At 43.5% G+C, this 18,229-nt stretch overlaps 1 protein-coding gene across 4 annotated transcripts in view; it reads left to right on the top strand.

Annotated features, from left to right (window-relative positions):
- The window catches only part of WNT9A (Wnt family member 9A), a 52,130-nt gene that overhangs the window by 14,873 nt on the left and 19,028 nt on the right, over nucleotides 1-18,229 (top strand). The window contains exon 2 of one of the 4 annotated variants that reach the window (XM_042477261.1): nucleotides 208-488. The exons of 2 other annotated variants lie outside the window; for them this stretch is intronic. In XM_042477261.1, the coding sequence (XP_042333195.1) occupies nucleotides 439-488 (50 nt within the window). In that variant the 5' untranslated portion in view covers nucleotides 208-438. Of the gene's footprint in view, nucleotides 1-207; nucleotides 506-18,229 lie in introns of all 4 variants that reach the window. One more of the 4 variants, XM_042477262.1, reaches the window with a different exon arrangement.

Genomic DNA, 18,229 nt, shown 5'->3' with positions numbered 1-18,229 from the left:
AAGGAATGATCCCTTCATTTCACCTTAATCTGGGAACAGCACCTTTAGGCAAGATTTCTGATTTAATTTCCAAACTCCTGTAACTGTGTAGATCCACTCCTGGGAGATGATAGGGACAGGGCATGACACCATTCTGTTGACAGAATATGCTGCTGCTATTTTCATTATTATTTTATTTATTTATATCCTGCCTTCCTCCTGGTACAGGGACTCAAGGCGGCTAGCAAATTGGCATTTGTGTCATAATGGGTGTCTGCAGCAAGCCAAGCCTCCTGGCAGTTCTGCTGAATTCCAATAAATGGGATTTCCTTGCATCATCAAACAGCGGCCGTTAACCTGTGTGTTCTGGGCATCTGCGAGTGATCGCACTTGACAGAAGTCACTCGGTAGAAGTTTGCCTTGAGCCTCTCTTGCTGCGTTCAGTGGGCGGCTGGAAGAATGGAGACAGCTGGGCTTAATCTCTCTTCTCCCCTCAATCCAGCCCAAAGGTTTGCTTTTATTTCAAGTAAGGAATTCCTGGACTTTCCAAATGTGTGGCCTGTCTAGGATCTGGAGTGCAGGGCTTGAAATCTTTCATGGTTGCCTGTTAATGAGATGGTGTCAGTCGGAAGCTATGTTGCTTGTCTGGTTCCTTGGGTAGGTTGGCAACTGTTGTCTGGAGTGGGCTGGTTGAGTAAGCTGGGTCAGGGGCTCAGAGTTGTTGTTGTTATTATTATTATTATTATTATTATTATTATTGTTATTAGCCATGATATTTACACCCTACTTCTCCACCCAAAGTGTGATGCAAGGCAGCTTTCAAATTAAAACAGATACAACATACAGTCAGCCCTCCTTATCCACCGATTCACTCATCCATGACTTGAAAATATTCAAAAAAGTATACATTCCAAATAGCAAGCCTTGGTTTTTTGTTTTATATAACAGACACCATTTTACTATGCCATTGTATTTAATGGGACTTGAGCATCCACAGATTTTGTTATCCATGGGGGTCCTGGAACCAAACCCAAGCAGGTAATAAGGACCCACAGTAGTTAAAACATGCAAAAATATCCTTTCTAGCACTTCACAGTTGAAAAGTTGGACCATAGCTCTCCCGTTTTCTCAGCTTGGCAGATTAATCCTCTGTCCTGTTTTTTCAGCTTCTTTTTAAACATCTTAAAACATTTCAGTATTTCTCTCTTCCTCCCACTTCCCTCATTTGTCTTCAGCTTGCTTCGTTGTTGCAGACTCAGAGTGCAAAAGTAGCTTGCACTCCGTTATTTTACCCAGGAGAAAGTGGAGAGGAAGGGCAGAATTTTCTCTTTCCCAGGATAGTTCAAGACGACAACAAACAATTGCAGACTCTCCAAGTTTATGCATACTTCCTCAGTACCATTTGCCATTTTGATAGTGCTGTGGTCACAAGGGTCCTGGTTTTCATCTGTGAAATGTTGATATGTATGTGGGACCTGTGTGGCCAAGGAACATCAACACTGTGGTCTAGATGATTGGTGAGGAAGAGCTGAAAATTCCCCACACTGAAAATCCCCCCTTGGCTATGCTAGTAGGGAGATTATGGGACTTTTAATCTCATCCCCAGGTTTCCAACGAGAGATGTTCAATGGTTTCTTCATTAAAACCCAAGCCAGCCATATTACTATGGCAAGTTAGTCATGCTGTTAGCTGGCCAACTCTTGGCAAAGTCCTTTGAACCACAGTTATGTTGTACGCAGTAATTTGCCCAGTTATTATGCTTGGCTGCTTTTGTGCTTTCTGGCTTTTGTGGAGCAAGGACCCACTATATTTGTGGAGCTGCCTTGACTCTTCCAGGCTTTTTCCAAATCGGTGTGTTTCAGATTTGGAGAAGAGTACAGTTTTGGCAGATACGATGATGGACTCAGGAGAGGTTTTTAGCTAGTTCAGGTGATGATTCTGTCTTTGCAAAACGCACGGGATTGACTTGCTCTGTTCCTTGTTGTAGCTGTTTGCCTTCAAGTCATATCAAACCTTGAGGGTATTCTGACTGCAAATCACAACTTAAGATATTCTGCCTGCAAAGCACATCTTGAGAGCATTATGCCTACAAAGCACAGCTCAGTTTTGCATAAAGTTTACATGCCATCTTATCTTAGGCAAGAGCCTGGTATTGCTGCTCCCTGGGCACCAGATAACCTTAGGCATTTGCCACATTCTGCCTAAAAGTGAGAGTAGCCTTGGACCTAAGAAACTGGGAGAGCTACAAACTTGGGGCAAATGAACCATTTGCATTTGCCAAGCCATCTCTTGCTTATGATTGATTTAGCCATGGTGTTCTGCTTTCGAACAACAAGTTGGATCTAGGACAGTCGACATTCAGAAAAAATCACTCTGGGAAAATCCCTTCTGATCGAGAGCCCAAGCTTCCTGGTTGACTTGTTGACAGAATTTGGTGCAAGATAAAAGTACCTTGGAGTTGGCAGGTGCCACCTGTCTGCTGGCATATTGGACTCTCTGGCATCAGAGTGGATGGGGCATCCTGGCAGAGGGTTGCCAGGTAGAGTTGTCCAGGTATGGTCATTTAGAGGGTGGGAACATGAGAAACACGTTGTCAATGCATTGGAATCACCATCCATACGGCTCATACAAGGAGATGGAAGAAGGTGAATGATTAACTTCTTCCGGATGCTGCTGATAGCAGGGAATTGGAAAAGGGGGGCAACATCGCCTCTCTCTTTGGGTTTCCTCCCTTGTCTTTTGGGAAGCCATTTCTGTTTAATAATTGAAAGGCTTGTGCTCTATCTCTCAGTGCTGAAGGCTTCCTCTTAGCCTCCCTTGTTGCAGGTAATTGAATTGGCCAGAGGCGGCGGCGGCGGATAGCGGAGGGTCTGGAATTCAGAGCTGTGGGGCATTGGGTGGGGTGTTTGCAAGATAAACTAGGTCTCTTTCTTGCTAGGCAACAATATCCCTTTGATCCCTCCTGAACGGTCCTGGCTTTGTCCCATGACATTCTGGTATTTGTAGTTTGATGAGAGACATAGGTGCAGTGTGACACCACTTAAACTGCCATCACTGTATCCTACAGAATTCTGGGATCTGTAGTTTGGTGAGACACCAGTGGTGGAGTGGACTGAGCATTAAACTAGGACTGGAATTTGTTGTCGCTGTGTGCCTTCAAGTTGTTTCCAACCCTAAGATGTACCTATTATGGGGTTTTCTTGGCACAATTTGTTCAGAGAAGGTTTGCCATTGCCTTCCCTTGAGGCTGAGAAAGTATGGTCAAGGTAGGAACTGAACTCTGGCCTCCAGAGCTGCAGTCCAACACTCAAACCACTACGCCACACTGGACTCTGGAGGCCAGAGTTCAAATTCCTGGTCGACCATGGAATCCCACTGGGTGGCCTTGAGCAAGTTACACTTTTTCAGCCTCAGAGGATCGCCATGGCAAACTCCATCTGAAGAAATTTGCCAAGATAACCCTGTGATATGTTTGCTCAGGGTCACCATATGTCAGAAATGACTTACTACCAACAAGAGGCACCAGAGCTCTCTGATAGATCAGGCTGAATACCTCACCAAACTATGAATCCCAGGATTCTACAGGATGGAGCCATGATAGTTAAAGTGGTGTCAAACTGGTTTATTTCTACAGTGTGGAAGACCAACTAATAATCTCTGCCTGAGAACTCTAGTGAACTCCCCAAACTACAATCTCATAATATGCAGTGGTATCAAAGTGCTACAGTTTTGTAATGCGAGGGTACCTCCGGACTGGGCAAAGGATTTGGCCCAACATGTTGATGCACTGAACAGGTTGTTTTGAAGGGCCCGGTGATGCTTTTTCTGCCCCAATACATTGCTGTTGAGTACAACCACAACTTTTGCAACGAAGCAAGAGGAAGTTCTTTTGAACTGCTTCTCCCCTGAAATATTGAGGCTGCCAAGAGAAAATTCCCCCCTCTTGGCTTCCTTGTCTCGGTTCCTCTTGTACTCCTGGGTGGTTCCCATTCATGACAAATGGATGGGCTGTGTCTTTTCCCACCTTCCTTCAGTGCACATCTGGGAAGAGGAGGAAACCTCACCCATACCATGCATCCATCAAAACAAAAAAATCAAGTCCGCTTCAAGTATACAGTACTGGTTGTTGCAACTGTGAATTTCCAGAAATGGACAAACTTACATTTTTTAAAATGCGTGATACACCTATGGGTGAATTTTTAAAAGAATAGAAGGTATTAATAGATTATATGGAAAATAAGTGGGACTCTGTGATTTTAGTTTTTTGTGAAATGTATTTGTTGTGGTTGTGTGCCTTCAGGTTGTTTCTGGCTTATGGCAACCCTATCATATCTTTTTTCCCTTGGTGATGGCATCAAGGCCTTTGGGAGTGTCAAAGTGGGATCTCATGGACCTGTGCCTGGTTTGCAGCAACTTTGCTTAGCTTCCAAGATATGCATATCTATGTATCTTCTACACTGAGATACTGGAAAACCAATTTTGTCCCATTATTGAGGACTAGCTTCTAATGATGTAATTTTAGTTGCTTTAAAATGTAGTTGATTGTGGCATAGTGGTTTAAGCATTGGCTATGACCAGGGTTCAATTCCCCACTTGGCCATAAAACCCACTGGGTGATCTTGTGCAGAGGACAGGATCAAAATTCAAAATGACCTAAATAGACTAGAAAGCTGGGCCAAAGCTAACAAAATGAACTTCAACAGGGAGAAATGTAAAGAACTGCACTTAGGGCAGAAAAATGAAATGCACAGATATAGGATGGGTGACATCTGGCTGAATAAAACTACATGTGAAAGGGATCTGGGAGTCCAAGTAGACCACAAGTTGAACATGAGTCAACAATGTGATGCAGCAGCTAAAAAGGCCAATGCAATTTTAGGCTGCATCAATAAAAGTATAGTGTCTAGATCAAGAGAAGTAATAGTGCCACTATATTCTGCTTTGGTCAGGCCCCACCTGGAATATTGTGTCCAGTTCTGGGCACCATAATTCAAAAAGGACATTGAGAATCTAGAGTGTGTCCAAAGCAGGGTGACTAAAATGGTGAAAGGTCTGGAAACCATGCCCTATGAAGAATTACTTAGGGAGCTGGGGATGTTTAGCCTGGAAAAAAGAAGGTTAAGAGGTGATACAATAGCCCTCTTTAAATATTTGAAGGGATGTCATATTGAGGAGGGAGCAAGCTTGTTTTCTGCTGCTTTAGAGAACAGGACCTGGAGCAATGGATGCAAGCTGCAGGAAAAGAGATTCCACCTCAACATTAGGAGGACCTTCCTGACAGTAAGGGCTGTTCGACAGTGGAATGCACTCTTTCCTCGGAGCATAGTGGAGTCTCCTTCCTTGGAGGTCTTTAAGCAGAGGCTGGATGGCCATCTATCAGGGATGCTTTGATTTGGATTTCCTGCATGGCAGAATGGGGTTGGACTGGATGGCCCCTGTGGTCTCTTCCAACTCTACGATTTTATGATTCTAAGTTACACACTGTCTGCCTCAGGGGAAGACCATGGCGAACCTCCTCTGAACAAATCATGCCATGAAACCTCCATGATAGTTTTGCCTTAGGGTTGCCATAAGTTGGAAATGACTTTAAGGCACACAACGTACACACAGACTTGATCCATCCTGGCACTCAGTTTTCCCTCCAGTTAACAAGACTAAACCTATCTGGAACCATGTGTTCCTCACGTAATCATAAGACTTGGCCAGGCTCATAGGTGGAGATAGGGACTTTGAAATAGTCTGGGCGTAAGTCAGATAGGGTTAAGCCACGAAATGGACCAGTAGCCATTGAAGCTGTTTCAGCAAGCAGGTTTATATGCTCCCTATAACTAGCTCCAGTCAGCAGTCCAACTGCAGCATTTTGAACCTGCTGAAGTTTCAGAATTTTTAAAATTTTTAGCATTATGAAAAATGAAACGCTGACAATAATTTATACTGAGGACGCTTACATTTGCTGTTGAGGTTGTGCTTTCCTTAACAGGAATTCCGAAATCCAAAATATTCCGAAAGCCAAAACCTTTTTTCATGGGTGGTTCAGATAGTGACATCTTTGCTTTCTGATGGAAACAAAATTTTGTTTTATGCATGTTCTGTGCATAATATGCATATAAAATGAACATGAATTTCATGTTTGGAATTGGGGCCCATCTCCAAGATATCTCATTATGGATATGCAAATATTCCAAAATCCAAAACACTTTCGATAAGGGAGACTCAACCTGTACATGCATTCCCATGGTAGCTTTGCCTATCCCTTTACTTTGGATGCCGAAACTGAATTCCTAAATGCTCAATTGGAGTTTTTGAGTTATTGCAAGAGTAGTAATTTGGGGAATAAAGGAAAATTTAGGCCTAATACTTGTGGAGGGGGGAGGCAGTACCCTCATATTTTGCCCCCCCCTCCCCCCGTTCCGGAGGAGATATATGTACCATCTGTAAATTTTTTGGATGGTGGAACAGAAATAAATTTGACCTTGGTTTTTAAATTTTGTCTATAATTCAGCAAGTCTCTTTTTTCCTCTTTTGCCAGAGTGAAGCAGTAAATAATGGGAAGAAATCACTAAACAGACTAAGAAATTCTGTAGTTTCTGGTTCTTCTTTTTTCCTTCCAGATGGAAAAAGCAGAGTCAGTCTCCTTGGTGCTCTTGTTCTGAGAGAATCGAAAAAACTTCATGTCCAGAATGTTGCGTGTGGCTCCCGGCTTCTGTTTCCAATATTAAATCACTCGTTTCCAGCAAAAGTTGAGGGTGGGGTAATTCTATGGTTTGGCTTTTTTTTTAATGGAACGTGGGGAGGGGGAAAAGCATTTAAAAACTCGGTTACTCCCTCTGGCTTCAAGTTTGGCAACCGTCTGTAACACGCAGTATGCAAGAGGCACTCCACCGCGGCAGTTCATGAACTTTCAACAGAGTTGAAGTGGACTGGAATACTTACCGTATGAATAACGCCAGGGTTGGAATTTCCTGATCTTAAAGGAGCAAAGATGGGTGCAGAGATCTGCTTTGGGTGTGATCCTTAAAATGGAAGGAACCCACCCTTAGAATCGTTGGATTAAATCAGCGGCTCTGTCCCAACCGAAGGTCTCAGTGATTGAGCATTGCCTTTCATGTTGAACAAGAATGGGAACATGCCCTCAAACAAACTTGACAACATGGGAAGGGAGAGGGAAGCGATGCCCTTCCCAGTAGGCTCAGGCAAAAGCAAACTGCCTCTCCTAGCTTGTGTTATCCCCTCTCATTAGTAACTGTTGCCTTCATGACTGCACTGCTTGGTCACCCATGTCCCTTTTGTCATCTGTGAAATGTCAGAGGATATGCAATCTTGGATAAAATCACTGCCATTTGGGGTGATTCATATAAATCTTGCCCTTTCCTCAAGGTGCAGGCAAAAGCAAACTGCAGTTTCTCCTAGCTTTTGTGGTCCTTCCTCATTTATTACTTTTTGACCAAACTCTGTTGGATGCACATCTCCTACTTTTGTTGTTGTGTACCTCTAAGTCATTTTTGGCATGGCAACCCTAAGGTGAACCTATCATAGGGTATTCTTGGCAAGTTTATTTGGGGGGAGGATTTGCCATCGCCATATTCTGAGGCTGAGAGAATCCCATGCCCAGGTTCACACAGTGGGTTTTTATGCTTGAGAAGGAACTGAACCCTGATCTCTAGAATCGTAGTTCAGCACTCAGCCCATTACACCATGCTGTTCCCCTGGAATCCTTGGATTAAATCAGGGAATCTGTCCTAACCAAAGGGCTCAGTGGTGGTGCATGGCTTTCCATGTCAAACAGGGATAGAAGCATGCTTTCCAACATGGCTTCAATGAACTCCGCAAGCGGATAGGGGCATCTTGCCCTTTCCATTAGGCTCAGGCAAAAGCAAACTACTTTGGCCTCTCCTGGCTTGTGTCTTTTTCCTCGTCAGTAACATTGGCTCTCATGACTGTGCTCTGATGTTGCTTGGTTGCACATGTTCCACTTGTCATCTATGAAATATTGGAGGATATGCAAGCATGGAGAAAGCTGCTGTTATTTGGACTTTATGAGTAGACTTTTGATAACTTTGGGCTGTCCTGCAGGTGAATAGATTGCCGCTACCTGCAGAAATAATCCAGTTCGACATAACTTTTAACTCCTCAACTGCCATGGCTCAATGCTATGAAATCTTGGGATATGTACTTGTGTGAGACATTTAGCCTTCACTGTCAGAGACCTTTGGTGCCACAGTAAACTACCAATCCCAGGGTTCCATAGCATTCAGCCATGGCAGTTAAAGTGATATCAAACTGGATTATTTCTGCAGTGTGGATGCAGCCATGCACTTGTTGTCACTGAGAAGCCAGGGCCAAGTTGGATGTGGAAGGGACTTGATGGAAACTAGATGGATGCTGCTGAAACCTTCCTTTGCTTGGACCTTCTCTACCTTGGTTCCAGGCCACTCGGATTGTCTTTTCCCTTCAACAAGACAAACCATGAATGGAAATAGCTGTGGAGACACATGTTTTTATTGTGATCCATAGCTTTGAGTTTCTGCACTCTTGCTGATCTCTGATATCAAACCAGGACAAGAACTGAGCAGGCGTTTTCCTATGGAGAGCTACCAATACTTTTCATAGCTACTCTCAGGCCCTTTCACACTATATAGTTATAGCACTATGATTCCACATTAACTGCTATGGAAGCATATGGCTTTTAGGGGGAGACACTAGTATATTCTGTCTAAAAATTCAACATTGTCATGTGTCTTCAAGTAATTGCTGCTCCTAAGGAGACCCTACAATGGAATTTTCTTGGAAAGATTTGTTTGGAAGGGGTTTACTTTGCATTCCTCTTAGGCTGAGAGAGTGTGGCTTGGCTAAGGTCAACCAGGGAGTTCCATGGCTGGGCTAGAATTCAAACCCTGATCTCCTGGTGCTGTAGTCCAATGCTCAAACCACTACACCAATTTGGCTGTCTAAGAATTCAGACTTTGTTGTTGTGTGCCTCAAAATCATTTTTTGATTTATGGCAATCTTATCATAGAATTTGCTTGGCAAGTTTCTCCAGAAGTGGTTTGCCTCTGAGGCAGAGAGAGTATGACTTTCCCAAGGACCCCCAGTGGGTTTTTATGCTCAAGAGGGGAATCAAATCTTGATCTCCAGAGTTGTAGTCCAACACTCAAACCACTACACCATGCTGAATTCAGATTGCCTCTCCTTAAGCTTCAAATCCCAGGATGCCATACACTCTTGCCACGATAGTTAAAACAGCATTATAGTGCTATAGTTGTGTAGTGTAAAAGGGCACCAGGTCTGGATCTACAATGCTTGGGGCTGTTTTACCTTTGGAATAAAAAGAAAAGGCAAGTAAGGGGAGAATTGGATGGCAAGTGGAAATAGGGTTGCTGAAGTGAAATCTGGAGAGGGCTCCTGGGCCTTTAATGCTTTTGGAGAAGAGAGGGTTTTAGCAGGTGCTGCTGAGAACTTCAAATATTGGGCAGGATATAAATATTTAAATGCTTAGGTCAATTACCTGATTGTGTGAACAAGCAAACCCTGCTGAAGTTCCCTCTTGTAGAGCTGTAGGAGCTCTGTCCAGATTCCATTGCTGCAACCCTACTGATGCATCCACTGAATGCATGGAGGGGAATAGTGTCCTCCAGATCTAGGGTTGTGGTTGTGTGGGTTTGCCTACAACAGGCAAGGTAAAGAGTGGCTGCTTCCAGAATCGCTTGCTGACCAGGTGTGAACAGCAAAGGTGAGAGAGAAGGTGGAAAGCGGAAAAGTCTACCCCACCAGAACTCCCCAATATGTTAAAGAAAATAAATATCATAAGTATGGTCACCAAAATAGAAATCAGTACAAAATATGAAGACTGGACAGAAGGGGTAGAGAAAAGACATCTGTTGACCAGTGTGATGGTTGATATATTAAGGATGGGAACAGTAATATAAAGCATATGGGCAATGATTGAAAAACCTATTTCTTGAGTGTCTTGACACCTTGACAAGACAAATCCTGTACTGATGAAAACTTGCATTTTGGGACTTAATTCTATTATGCACAAATTGTGCAGATGTTTATTTTGTGCAGAAAACAGCATTTCCTGCTCAGAAAACCATTATATTCCATGCAGAAATGCCACATACGAATTTTGTGCAGAATAAGTCTTGCACTGCGAATAGTCTTCAAAACTGTACCATTTGTATAAGATTCTTCTCCTGAGGAGGAGAAGATTGCTAAAATTATCCACTGCTTTCTTTGAGAAGACATTTATTGAAGAATTAACACCCCTAATTGAGATTCCAGAAGCCAAATTTTCCTTGGAGCTTGGATCCTTCCACCAAGTCATTCTGGTCAGTGTGTGTCATGGAGTCTGTTTGCCTGAGTCAAAATGTTGCACCATATTTAGGGGGAGAAAAAACCCTGTTTTTGGGAGCTAAAACATTGTTCTCCCAGTAAGTCCAGGCCCCTCTGAGCTTCCATCAGCTTCTCCAAAATGTCATGTTTGTTGATGTAGCCCTTTTCTTGTAAAAAGGCAAAGAATCTGCCGATTGCAATGGAAACGTCCAATTCTGTGCGGGAGGACTGTACTTTTCAGGCCGCGGCTTGGGAGAGGAGCCCTGCCGTATGTAGCTTTGTGTGTGCAAATGGTGTGTGTGTGTGTCTCCTCTCCAGGAAGTTCAGCCAGAGAAAATATCAACAGTTCCATTAAAAAGTCTGCCGGTTTTGCTAGAGTAGTGAAATAAACATACCTGTAGGCAGAGCAGATTGAACCACACAGGAAACATTAACTAGAGAGAACACACACAGAGAGCCCTGCTCCCTCTCCCCTGTATAATCTCTCCGATAAAAAACATTGTACACGCATATGGCAAGGAATAAATCAAAACAGCAACTGGGGATTGTGCAGGAGGTGGGGAAGGGGGTGGCCGGGAGAAGAGAGAACCAGCTTGGATCAAATGCAAATGGAGCCGCCGCTCAGCCAACAAAAAGACTTGTGCCACTGAGCTTGAAGTGCAAAGCATGAAACTGGAGCTGTGGATGTAGCCAGAGCCAAATTGGGCCACTTTGTCTCTTTCCCTGCAAAAGAAGGGAAGGCAAGCAGCTCATGTGCTTTGCAAACAGCAGTCAAAGGTCGGACCTCTAAGGTTGACCTTCCAAAGGATCTTGGCTGCACCAGAGAAGATCATGTCTGTTAGATTTCAATGGACTGTTAGTGGTTGAAGTTGACCCGATCTGGTTCATGGTGGGTACTCCAGATTTTGTTGCACTGCATTTCCTGTAATTCTCCACCAATCTCTCTGTTGGGTATGGGTGTTGGAAACGCTAGGCCAAAAAATCTGGAAGGACACGGGTGTCCCAGTCTTGCAACGCTTTGTCATTGCTGTGTGCCTTCAAGTTGTTTCTGACTTATGGCGACTCTAGTATGAACCATCATGGGATTTTCATGACAAGATTTGTTCAGAGGAGGCTGTCCCCTGAGGCTGAGATGGTAACTTGCCCAGAGTCATCCAGTGTGTTTCATGGCCGAGCAGGGAATTGAAACTTGGTCTCCAGAGTCACAGTCCAACACTCAAAGCACTACGCCACACTGGCTCTCTCGAAGTCCATAAATTGTGATGAACAAATGCAGCCCATGAAATTTCCTTGCATGACTCTGAACAGTTAATAGGGAATGCTAGTTACCAGAAAGCCCATGAGTTCTGATATAACCTGCTAAAACAAGTACAGGTTGTGTCTCCCATATCCAGAATTTCAAAAACCTAAATATTCCAAAAACCAAAACTATTTTCATGGTGGTTGAGATAGTGACACCTTTGTTTTCTAATGGTTCTGTGTACACAAACATTGTTTTATGCGCAAAATTAAGAGTATTGTATAAAATTGCCTTTAGGCTATATGTATAAGGTGTATGTGAAACATAAGTATACAAAACATAATGATTTTGTATTTAGACTTGGGTCCCATCTCCAAGATATCTCATTATGTACATGTATGCAAATACAGCTATTCCAAAATCAAAGCACTTCTGGTTCCAAGCATTTTGGATAAGGGAGATTCAACCTGTAGTAGTAGATCATCTCTCATTTTTTAAAAGGATCACCTCCAGAAGCATGTGGTGGCCACTTACATGTCCTGCATCTTGTTCTAGCATTGCTCTGCATGCCTTTTGTTCAATGACACTTGTTCTGGAAAAAACCCATCCGTTGATTCCTCTCCAATGTTTTTGGGTGTAGCAGTCTCTTTGCCTCATAACTTAGTTTTTCCCTGTCCTGGCAATGTTGTAATCTGGCAAGAGCGAATTCCATTGGAACATGCTGTGTGAAACCTGGGCAGTCTCTGTCGCCTGCCTTTCCAGTTCCATTTTTTAAAAACAAAAAACTGGGCCCTTCTTGGCGGAAGGTTTTACCATCCTTCTCTCCTCCTTTCAGTTGCTCCCCACAGTAAGTTTTTCTCAGGGATGGATGGAGATGAGTGAAAACTTGACAGTTAATACAGGAGTGTTTGGCAAGCAGGCCTCTTATGGTGACTCCTGTCTCTCAGCTTGAAGGTGGATGTTTTAAGATTTCAAGTTTGGATACCTTAGCATGCTATTGCAAATGGGAGCAGGTCTTTCTGGAACAAAACCTCTTCCTGTTGGTAGGGTAACCAAATGCCATCTTTGCATCTTTGGTTGCATCCGCACTGCAGAAACAATCCAGGTTCATGGCACTTTAACTGTCATGGTTCAGTGGTATGGAATTCTGGAACTTGTAGTTTGTTGTGGAACTAGAGATCTCTGACAGCGAAGGCTAAATGTCTCTTAAATCTACATTTCTCAGAATTCCATACCATTGTGCCCTGGCAGTTAAAGTGGTGTCAAACTAGATTATTTCTGCAGTGCAGCCACAGCCTTCTGCTGTGATGGAATGCTTCACTGCTTGAGGGAGTTCTTCATGGGTTGAGCCCATAAGACTGACCACTCAAACTCTCTCTGGGAACTGGGCGATAGAAAGAGAGCGCTGGCTTTCAGATCTTAGTTTTGAGTTGTTTGCCGTATGTAGAAAGCTTCAAGGAAGTTTGGCCATATCTGTGGACCAAGGGTGCTTAGCCAGCTTTAGAGTCTTTTGCAAGTTTTGGAATCTCTGTCTAATCTCATTTTCCCATAAACCTTTTTTTGCAGCTTGTATTTGGGTCAGTCTAATTCAGGATAGCGATTTCCCTTAAACCCATCAACTTGTGTCTATTTTTAGGGACCTGGGGATCCCTTTATATAACTAGATTGTGCCTCATGGTTTCAATCTTGAACTGGTCCTGATCGGATTGAAATACTTTGCTATGTTTTTAATGCTATTGTTTGTCCTATTTTGGGCCTTTTCGCACTACCCAGTTATAGCACTGTGGTTCCACTTTACCGCCCTGACTATGTTCTATGGAATTCTGGGATGTATAGTTTAGGAAGGCATTAGAGCGCTCTGGCACTCTTGTTATGGGCTTTCAAGTCAATGCCAACATAGGCTGACCCTCCTCTGGGATTTTCTTGGCAAGATTATTTAGAGGAATAGTGAATGACAGCGGAAGAGCTCCACAGTGGTAAAACTTCACCATGGTTTCAAATGGATGCTGGGCTCACATGGTCAAAAACCAAGAACCTTTTGAATGAAAGACTTCCAAGAGATCCAGGCTATTAGATTTATTCACTGTCCAGCTTTCACATTCATTCATAGACATTCTGAGTTCATCTTTAATGGGATAGCTTTACACTGGAGGATCTTAAGTACCAGTAGTTTCATTTCCAAATCTGGCTGCATCTGCACTGCGGAAAGAGTGCAGTTTGACATCGCTTTAACTGCCACAGCTCAGTGCTATGGAATTCTAGGATTTGGAGTTTTCTGAGATATTTACCCATCTGTATCAGAGAGTGCTGGTGCCACAGCAAACTATGGATCCCAGGATTCCTTTGCATGGAGCCACGGCAGTTAAAGCAGTGTCAAGCTGCATTATTTCTGTAATGCAGATGCAGTCCCAGTCCTCTTTTGATTCATGATTGCAGTCTCCATTTTGATTTATGAATGAGCCAAGGTATCGAAAAACCTCGATGACAGTTGTCCTGCCTTTATGATGTCCTTTTATGTTTAAGTACTGAAGCTTTGACATTAGTTGCACGAAATGGGTATTGCCAGTATCCTTGTCTAATCTTGGAAGCTAAGCTCAGCTTTGCTTTGAACTTGGATGGGAGACCGCTAACAAATAACAGGTGCTCTAGACCCTATTTCAGAGGAAGAATCTGGCAAAACCACCTCTGAGTATCCCCTGTGCAAGAAAACCCTATGAAATTCATGGGTTTGCCATAAATTGACAGGAGATTTGAAGGCACATACATTAGTTTTGAATTAGGAACTGTTAGTGCTCCTGGAGTCTTTCTAGGAAAGAAGAAGATGCCCAGAATGGGTTCGCTGATGCAGGTCAACATAACTGTGTGTATTTTTGGACTGGTCTTTCAGGGATTGGCTTCAAGGGCCTTTCAGAAGGACTATCTGGTCAAAAGGCTGGAATCCGCTTGGTTTTTTAAGTTAGTGGTAGCCAAGAGTTATGCCACTGTTTCTTCTGGTGTGGCGTAAAGAAGTATCCAATACCTCCTTATTCGACATTTTTGCCAGGGTTTTGCAACAGTAGCCAGGCTGGCAGTGCCAGGACACAGCTCTGTCTCTCTGCCACCTCTTTGGCTGGGCATCTTCGCTTTTGCTGACCTTTAACTCCTGGAAGTTGATATTTTAAGTGCTACATACCAAGTCAGGGTTAGCCATGTTAACCAGATGCCAAATTCTAAATCTACGTTGTGATAGTAATACCACAAAATTCTCTGTGTGCCAAAATAAACTACAATTCCAGGGCAGTTAAAGTGATCTCAAGCTGGAGTATTTCTGCAGTGTGGTTTGGACCTATGTGTCTGTTCCTTCTGCTATTGCAAAGTATATGTGTGAGATATGGGAAATGTCAATAAAAATGCCAAAAAATCCCCAAACCCACAAAATGTGTGTGTGTGTGTGTGTGTGTCTTTGTGTCACTTATTTTCTGGCAGATTTCTCAGTCTAGTAACGTAGTTCAATCCCAAGTGCGTAAACTATCAACCAAGCTACGCTTGTGCTCTCTTTGGGGAACGGTGAATGTAACAGCACTTACTGGAAGCAGGCGGAGGGTTGATCCCAGCCTGAGACCAGTCTGTAATGGAGGTCTTTTAATTTAAGAGGTGTGACCTAACAAAAGCTGTTGCAGGGTGCGAAGGAGACAAATGGGCGACTGAGTATAAAAGTCAGCTGTGTGCATTCTCTGGCGCTGGCAGGAGCAGGCCAAGACTGACATGTGCACATGGTCTGTAGCTGATGGAGAGCTGTGGATGAAGGTCCTGGAGGCAGGACAGCTTGATCTCTCTGTAGAAACTGTTCTGGCCAAACCTCAGGGAGGTTTTTAGCTCACAGAGAAACAACCCTCCCTGCTTCTGGATCTCAGCCTTATGCCTGCATCCCTGTGACAAGGTCAACTCTGCATGCGGCAAGAATGGTTAAAGCAAATGCTGCTCCAAAAATCATATAGCATCTCCATGTCACAGAGAAGAGCTTGAGAATTCCCCTTTAAAAAAAAATTGTAACTCCCAGAATCAATCCCCAGCTGTTTCTGGGGGATGCTGGGAGTTGTTGTCTTCTTCCATATAAGGATTCTCAAACTCTAAACTGTAGTTTACGGGTGTGGCTTGGGGATGATAGGAGCCAGGCTGGCTTAGTGCATGGTTGTGTTCAATGAGGGGAAGGAAGTCTTCGAATATCAGAAAAACCTACTGAGACAATGGCCAGCTACTGTGCAGTTTTTATCTTTTGCACCTCAGAGGGTTTTGCAGAGAACATGTTTGCAACAAAATAAAGCAACTTATGTTTTGCACCAGAACCTTAAATACACCATTATCTTTATAAAGATTATATTAAATTACTTTTGTTTATTTGTATCCTGCCTTTCTCCTGATCTATGGATTTCTTCTTGCTGGTACAATACAAAAAAAAGTTATGAAAAGTGAAAAACTGTAAAAAAAAATTCTCATAATCTCATCCAGTGGGGAGAAAACTTTGCAAATTACGTATTCAGGCATGCAAGAAGTGTAGGTTAATATCCCTGGTTTCTGTGCCTTGTTCATGGCAATCCCAGTGGCTTTAGGGCTGAGCTGCCTTTCTGAACTTGGGTCAGCCTCTCTTTCAACTGAAGATCACAATACTTTGGCCTTAAACTCATTACAGGTTGCTCCACATATCCTCTCAATGAGGATGGAGCTGATATGGGACTGGATGTATGTACACTCCAATATTTCAAAGATGAAAAGTATGAGTGTACATTCATACAAGATGATAACAGTTATTAATGAGGGATAACATGCAGGTTTGGAGACACTGCAGCAGTTTGCTTTTGCCTGAGCTTACTGGGAAGGGCAAGACTCCACTTCTTCCTCTCCTTTCCCACTTAACAGAGACTAAACCACATTGCATTTTGAACTCAGTTTTGCAGCAATTGAAGTAAGCTACGGTCAAAGGAGAAATGTGGGAGACAAAGAAAAGACCCTGGACGTTTTAAAAGACACGGAAAAGGTGGTATGACAAGGATTAGTCGGGGCACTCCCTGTCAGATTGAGACACTTGAAGGGTATGGACAGGGACGTAGCTAGGATTTTAGGAAGGGGGGGGGTACAGACTAAGTGCCACCATTATAATGGGGCTTGAGTGCGGCGGCGCAGCAGCACACACCATTCATTTTTCTAATGGAAGGGGGGGTCCGACCCCCGAGATCCCCCCCTGGCTACATCCCTGGTATGGATGTATGTTGTGTTCTGTTACTCTTCCTATGCCACAGTATGGTTGCAAAGGATAGCAAATACTAAGTCATTGATAAGAGGAATGTTGAGAAACTTGAGTGTGTCCTGAGGAGGGTGTCCAAAATGATGAAGGGTCTGGAAACCACCAAATGAGGAATGGCTTGGGTAGCTGGATATGTTAAGCATGGGGAAGAGAAGGTTAAGACAGGATATGATAGCCATGTTTAAATATTGGAAGGGATATCATGTGGAAGAAGGAGCAAGCTTGTTTCTTGTTGCTCCAGAGACCAGGAGATGGAGCAATGGATTCAAGCTATATGAAAAGAGGTTCCACTGAAACATTAGGAAAATGTTCCTGATGGTAAGAGCTGTACATCAATCTGTAGGGAGAAGCGGGAAGTATAAATAAATCATATTATTCAACCGTGGAAGACGCTCCTTTGGAGGATGGTGGAATCTCCTCCTTTGGAGGTTTTCAAACAAAGGCTGGATGGCTATCTTTCACAGGGAGGGCTTGGATGATGTCTTCTGGCATGGCAGAATGGGGTTGGATTGGATGCCCTCTGGGTCTCTTCTAACTCTATGATTCTTTTATTCTAAATGGGCCTATAATTGGTGAATATCCACTGTATCTGTCAAATTGGAACAGTTGGCAGGTGTGTGATGCATATGTACATCAGCTGTGCATTTGGTTGCTCAATATCGCCATTATACATAAAGTGTCTAGCATAATGGGTGCATATCCCTGGCATGCAACCACTATGGAGGATCTTTATTGCTGTAAAGTTGTTGGGAATGGATCTACCAGGGAGGTCTAGGGCAAATTCCTCCCCTCTCCCAAATTCTGGAACCTGAGCCTCATATGTCCAAGGGTCCTTTTGCACTATAGAAATATAGCACTATGATTCCATATTAACTGCTGTGAGTCCATCCCATGGAAGCCAGGTACTTGTTGTCTAGGGTGAGGCAATAAGAGTTCTCAGCTCAGAGCCCTACCAAAGGGGCGGGGAATCCCACCATTCTTAAGAATGAAATGATAGCAGGTAAAGAAGAATTGTAGTGATGTAACTTTGAGCTCTAAGAATTAAAACCGTTTCAGGTCCTAGAGAATCATCCAAGTTGCCAGCTACTCCCTTTGGTAGCGGAAGCCCCACCTGGTACTTCGGGTTGGGGCTGAAGATACAAGATGCACCCACTCATCCACCTCCTGCAAAGATCAAAAGTCTCTTCGCTCAACCCACAGACATTTTTGAGATACCAAACATCATCCTGCAATATTAATGGGCAAACAGCCCAATCTAGTCAAGTGGGGCAGTGACAGGCATAAGGAAATATTGCATTCTTGTCCTGGGTCTTCCTCACTCTGGAGGAGTTTTCCTGAAGATTAAAATAAAAAAGCAAATTGGAGGGCAAGGGGAGGATAAAACACAAATTGGTTCC

Source organism: Sceloporus undulatus, chromosome 6 (genome assembly GCF_019175285.1).
Source record: "Sceloporus undulatus isolate JIND9_A2432 ecotype Alabama chromosome 6, SceUnd_v1.1, whole genome shotgun sequence".
NCBI lineage: Eukaryota > Metazoa > Chordata > Lepidosauria > Squamata > Phrynosomatidae > Sceloporus > Sceloporus undulatus.
The sequence above is the reverse complement of the archived record's forward strand: the minus strand, read 5'-3'. Positions and strand labels throughout refer to the sequence as shown.